Consider the following 6000-nt stretch of genomic DNA (forward strand, 5'->3'; position numbering starts at 1 on the left):
ATGCATGTATTTTCAGAATATAGCTTGAGCTTTTGAAAGGTTCCAATTCTCATGTACATAAATTTCCAGGTTATGAGCGTTTGTCTCCGCTAGGGGAAAATCCCAATTGGCTGGAGTTCCAGCGTCGCAATGGTCCCCAAATGCAAGGTTGGGAACGGGCAGTGTTTTTATCGAATTTGGCCCCCATTCACATCCCTATGCAAAGAAAATAACTAACTGAAAACTATATTTACAGATATGTTTCAATGCAATTGCAGGACATTGAAATGCTTCCAGCTTAAAGATTGCTTTGACCCCCTGTCACCCCCCCCCCCCCCCCTTGCCCTTTAATCTGCCCCCTACTGCCCCATACTGCGCTTACACAGCCCCTGCGAAGAGTTCATATATTTTTTGCTTCCAGCCAATAAATGTATACCCCTGGCTGTATAGAATGGCCAAATTGAAACAGTAATCACATACAGTGTAAACCAAATAATCTTGATAAAAAACACATATTTATCAGACTGACATGCAGACAAAACAGAATACAGTGTTAAGATATTGAGAGACAAGAGGCATTTGTCTGTAAATTAATGTTTTTATGCTGCTCATCTTATGGAGGGCTATGAAATTTTGCCTAAATAATCGGAGAGATTTTTCACTGTAAAATCGTCACATGTGTAGCAGTTTCTTTGTTTGGAAAACACAATGGTAAATTTACCATTTTAGGCATTTTGTCATTACTTTCATAATTCTAAGGGCACTTTGGCCATTTTCAAAGAGGTGAAGTAAAACAATGCAAGGGCCACCAATTTTCCAGGAATTAACCTTCCCACCTACCTGTAATGGAATGTAATTTAATTTTTCAATTCCAGGTCTTGAGCGATTGTTACCCCCCGGAGCCAACCCCCTAGACCCCCATTGGTTGGAGTTCCAGCGTCGCTATGGCCCCCATATGCTGGGTGGGGCAGGGGCCTCCCACCTTCCTGGAATTTACCCTCCCACCAGCCTGGCATCCGATCTCATGGCTCGGGAGCGAGAAAGACTGGAGAGACTTGGTGAGTTATCTCCCTTCATAGTTTAATTTAGAATTCAATAAGTTTGTGATTCAAATTTTAATTGCCTTTCATATTTGAGATTCATAGTTAAAACATTGCCTGAGATGGTTTGGGGTAGATTTGAGGGGTGCCCAATATACCAAAAACGCTGTATCAAGCATCAATAATCCTACTGCTGTATCGTAAAGCAATACTTTGTTTTACGTATCGCAGTAAATGACTTTGTATCGCAGTATACTGTGATATGCTCTTGATGTAACATTACTCCCCTAGATGATGGGGGGGAAAGAGGGTCAATCAGTTGAGTATGATGGAATGGTAGGCTCTTGGCGTAACATTACACCCCTAGTTGATGGAGGGTGTGGGGACATGGGGTCAGGCAATTAAGTTGGATGGGATGGGATTAATTTTACTTCCATTATCTTTGACATGAATTTGAATCACAAACAAAGTGTCTCATTTCTTTCCTTTATATATCAAATACTTGTAAAAGTAAATCATGAATATTAAATAAGGTACATTTTAATAAATAAAGAGGGAATGTATATTTGATTTATTAAATAAAGAATGTTCATACAAAATAATACATGTGTAGTGTAGTTTGCACATATACCTTCGCCATGGCAATGATTTCATGAAAAGGTAGGTCCAACTCTTTCCATGTTTGTAAAATTTTGAGTTTTGACTTCCTCTGTCCTTTTGTTTTTCACTGCTTTCCTAGTCAAGTTTTTTTTCCGGAGAACATCTCGTTTTCGTTTCTTGTGTTTTTTGGTACCATTTCTTTTTTTGATACCAATTTTCCAAACATTGCCAATACCACATGGATTTCATGTCATATGTAAACAGAAATTTGACTCGGTGTTCTGGAACTAGAATGTTGGTCCCTTTCTATTTTTCCTCCAATGTACAATGCACAGGATGGTCGTATACGAATATGCGTGGGCAAAACCTCGTTAAGAACTATTCTGGTCCCTATCTCTCAAGCAATTATTATTGTAAGTTCCTCAACACAAGATGAAGCTTAGCACATTATTTTGAGTTTCAAACAGTTTAATATCTTTATAAAGGGGAAATTATATTCATTATCAAATCAATTTTTATGATTTGTTAAAAAATGCTTAAGCTCGTAATTTGAGACTAAAATAAGAGACTTGAACATGTTATGCTTAAGATATTTCAAGAAATTGGGGCCAGTAGCTTAATTGAGACAGTAGGATATGTAAATTTAGTCTCATTTTTAACCCAATAAAAGTTTGTATACGTTCCCACATATACGCTTATTAACAAAATATTAGTTCAAATACATGCAGTCTCTATGCTGTCTAGTGAAAGCCAAAAGGTTCTAGGTGGCATTTAATATGGAAGTAGATAGAACATTTCCGCTTTGAACCCTCGATGCTATCATTCTGCACTTACATTTGTCATGTTGTACAGCTTAGGTGGAAAATAATCGGCTAAAAATGACCATGCTCGGCTGAAGAAATGTCCGAAATTACCCGTCAAGTTTCTGTTTACATATGACATCTAAACCATGTGGTATGGATACTGTTTACTAGACATAGTTGCAATGAAGGAGAAGTCTTTTCACAGTGAGTTGAATTTTTTGTGTTGTAAGTCCACAATTGACCTGAAGAAAATACCATGAATGAAGCAACAAAAAAATGATCAGTATCGCTTGTTTGTTTTTTTTGTTTGGTTTTCATTGGGGAAAAAAATTAAGTGTCAATTCACGAATGGGTTATTTTTGAACAACCGGTTGTGAAAAGGCTAGACTTTAGTGTAACAGCATTTTTCTGAGTCAAGTTGTACAGGAAATGGTTCTCATTAGAAAAAACTGTCATACTTTAAAACCGACAGCTAAAATACACAATTATTTGAATGACTGGAAAGCAATGAATGAATGATTGACGGGAATGCTTGGAAAATCCAGAACTCGGAAAAATGTAGCAAAACATCGGATGTTACACTAAATCTTATAACAAAAAGTATACTTTTACTAATAGAAACAAGAACAAGTTACCAGTTTTTTAACTGCAGTTTTCATGGTGTTTTCTCAGGGCTCCACCCGAGTCACATGCTTGGAGATTCTGGCGCGTACGCCGCAATGATGGAGCGATTATCGGCGGAGAGAAGGTCCGCAGAACGTATGTCGGCGGAGAGGATTCAGGCTGAACGACTGCAGGCGATGCAAGACCCTATGATGCGCTTTCAAATGTCAGGCATGGCGGGACCAGCAGCTGCAGCCGCTGCAGCTGCTGCCGCCCAACAACATGCGCACACACACACGCACGCACACAGCCACACGCATCTACACCTTCATCAACCCGACCTCATTTCCCCACCCCCTGTTTCAACCCCTCATGGTTTTCTGCCACCGACGTCGTCTGCGATGCCGCACCTATTTCTTCCGCCACATATGCTACATACATTACCACCAGGTAAGAATTTTTAAACCCAATCCTTTAGAAAATAGAACAAATTACAATGGAAAACAATATTCCCCTTTACAGATATGCTCCAGTCAGAGCAAATGACGAGTAGAATGATTTACCAGATTTACACGCAGCGTCTTACTCAGGAGCAGCACGTTTATATGCAGCGAGTCTCGAATGAAATGGTTATGAGAGGGGGTACCGTGGGCTCGTCTGCAGGGCCCGGCCCAGGCTTTACAAAGTTTGAGCGCCCTGGGCTTAGTACCTCCCCCTCTCATTTGATTTACCAGTTTTCTCGTAAGTTTGGTACTTGTGATTAGGGACAAGGTTTAAACATGTAGATGGCATTATGAATTGATTAAAAACTGTCTGAATGATACACTCATGTCGAGTAAATCATAGTTCACTGATAATAGATAACCATTATCATGTTAATGTCCTTCCAACAGTGTTATCAGTTTGGACATATTACACGAAAATTGGTCTAATTTTTTTCAACTATCATTGCATAAATGCATGTGACAGCAAAAAGATAGAAGCATTTACAATGTTAAACTAAAGCTAATTATGTGTATGAATGAATAATAATTTCTAAAACAAGATCAAATTGTTTGTTATCAAACTTCAATCATTGATTAGATATGTGTTAAAGAAACAATTTTCATCCCAGGAGCGGACCCAATGTCGGGGGTAAACGGGGCCAGCAATCAGACACCCCCAGGCTCCCTCCCATCCCTCCCTGTGGGTATGCCCCCACCCCATATGATGTCACGGGAACAGGAGCTCTCAGACCTGTACAGACGCGCGTACACTGACCCCGCACTTGCTCAGCAGGTAAACTGAACAGAATAAATATATACAGATTGGCTTGTTTTGTAACTAGAGCTGTCCTGACACAAATTTGTATTTGCAAGACATAATTTGTTCATTAAACAATGTCTCTTTTTAACTTATTTTTACAAATTTCAAAGCTGTATTTTATAAAAGCTCTGGTTATTAAAACTATGTTGGTGTCAATCAGACATTATTGTTACTACACTTTGATAATAGTTTCGTATCTTGCAAAAACTATGCAAGTCATGCCACTATTGAGGAAAAGTTTGTTTCGTGATTCGCAACCAACAAACAAAAATAACAAAGGACCTAAATGGTTTTTTAGCTTCATATTTATTATTTTTGCTTGGATGTTAAAATAGGAAATAAAATTGAACCTATCTTTCAACCCAAGTACGCCTCAAAATGTGGATAGCGAAATACCGAACCGGGAAGGAATATACCAAACAGGGTAGCGAAATGTAGAAATACCCAAAAGGGTAAGAAAATAACAAATTGAGTATTTATTGTGGACTAATAACTTAGACTTAAACAATTTTATTTTTTTTAGCTTCATCATGAGGCTCTTCAGCGGATGGCACTGGAGCGTGACCGGTTTGGTTCAGGGCACCTGCCACCACCTCACTGAGCGAAGGGAGATCACTCTAGAGGTTTTCTTGTGAAAGGGCAGCAACTCTTGGTTGACTGGTAGCACACAGTAACCTGTTGTCCTGTAGGTTGATTCTGGTAGGACTGGTTTACTGGAATGCCTTGGAGAATTTGTAAAGAATTTCTCTATTGTTGGACTGGTTTGCTGGCGATGGCAGACCCTTAGAAAAGAAAAGGAAATGTGCTGAAACTTGAAAAAAGTGCTAGCTATTGGGAAATGTTAAAAGAAATTAACTATGGAAATTAGTTATGTACAGAAACAGGTTTTCTGGTTTTCCAAGAGAGTAATTGGAATTTGATTAGAGAAAATTGGAAAAGGGAAAGGATGTTTATCAAGACAGCGGTGAAAAGATTGTGTGTGAGGAAAATTATTCTGTCTTACCGATCGGCTGAAAGTCTACCAGTGTTAATTAAAATCCGTGTCATGTGTGTGTGTTATATATTAATATTAAGCAGGTCTGTCTCTTTAAGTATTCTTTTCTAATGATTTGTTTGATTTACAACGCGACCTTGTGTTGAAGTGTTACAGATGACTTTAATATCTGAACAAACATAACTTTTTGGTGCAATATTTTCTACATTTCTTTTGTAAAATTCATTGCTATGTTTGATGTATATGTGTATATATGATGAAAATACAAGTGAATGACAATTTTGTATCATTGTTTGACAGAAATCATCAAATTTTTGTTATAGCGTAAAAGTGTTTTCGACTTTTGTACAGGGCATTTTTTGTCAAGCTTTATTTATTGTTTAAATAGATGTAAAAATGCATTATATAGATTATGATTCCATTTGAAAACTACACAAATTACATAATATTCAGTTTTAAGAAAAAAACACTGAACAATTTCATAAGGCAGCTTAGATTTTCATGGGACTGTGCTAAATAGGCATGATTGTGTTCGTTCATTACTTCAGACAGTGTGCATGTGTCATCACTTCAGGGGATTTTTCTTTTGATCGGGGACAAGAGCCCTAGTCCAATATTTCGGGGAAATAAAGCATACTGTACGTAAACCTGATAAGGGAATTAAATTTCCTCAGGT

The 6000-nt window shown here is 38.0% G+C and overlaps 1 protein-coding gene across 6 annotated transcripts in view; it reads left to right on the forward strand.

Moving 5' to 3' along the window:
- The window catches only part of LOC128202998 (arginine-glutamic acid dipeptide repeats protein-like), a 100105-nt gene extending 94508 nt beyond the window's left edge, over nucleotides 1–5597 (forward strand). For 4 of the 6 annotated variants that reach the window (XM_052904218.1, XM_052904219.1, XM_052904223.1 and 1 more), the window contains 5 exons: nucleotides 70–147; nucleotides 855–1037; nucleotides 3095–3475; nucleotides 4140–4303; nucleotides 4854–5597. In XM_052904218.1, the coding sequence (XP_052760178.1) occupies nucleotides 70–147; nucleotides 855–1037; nucleotides 3095–3475; nucleotides 4140–4303; nucleotides 4854–4931 (884 nt within the window). In that variant the 3' untranslated portion in view covers nucleotides 4932–5597. Of the gene's footprint in view, nucleotides 1–69; nucleotides 148–854; nucleotides 1038–3094; nucleotides 3476–3547; nucleotides 3767–4139; nucleotides 4304–4853 lie in introns of all 6 variants that reach the window. The other 2 variants (XM_052904221.1, XM_052904220.1) reach the window with 2 other exon arrangements.
- The last annotated feature ends 403 nt before the right edge of the window (nucleotides 5598–6000 follow it).

The sequence above is a fragment of the Mya arenaria genome, chromosome 9 (assembly GCF_026914265.1).
Source record: "Mya arenaria isolate MELC-2E11 chromosome 9, ASM2691426v1".
NCBI classification, from domain to species: Eukaryota; Metazoa; Mollusca; class Bivalvia; order Myida; family Myidae; genus Mya; species Mya arenaria.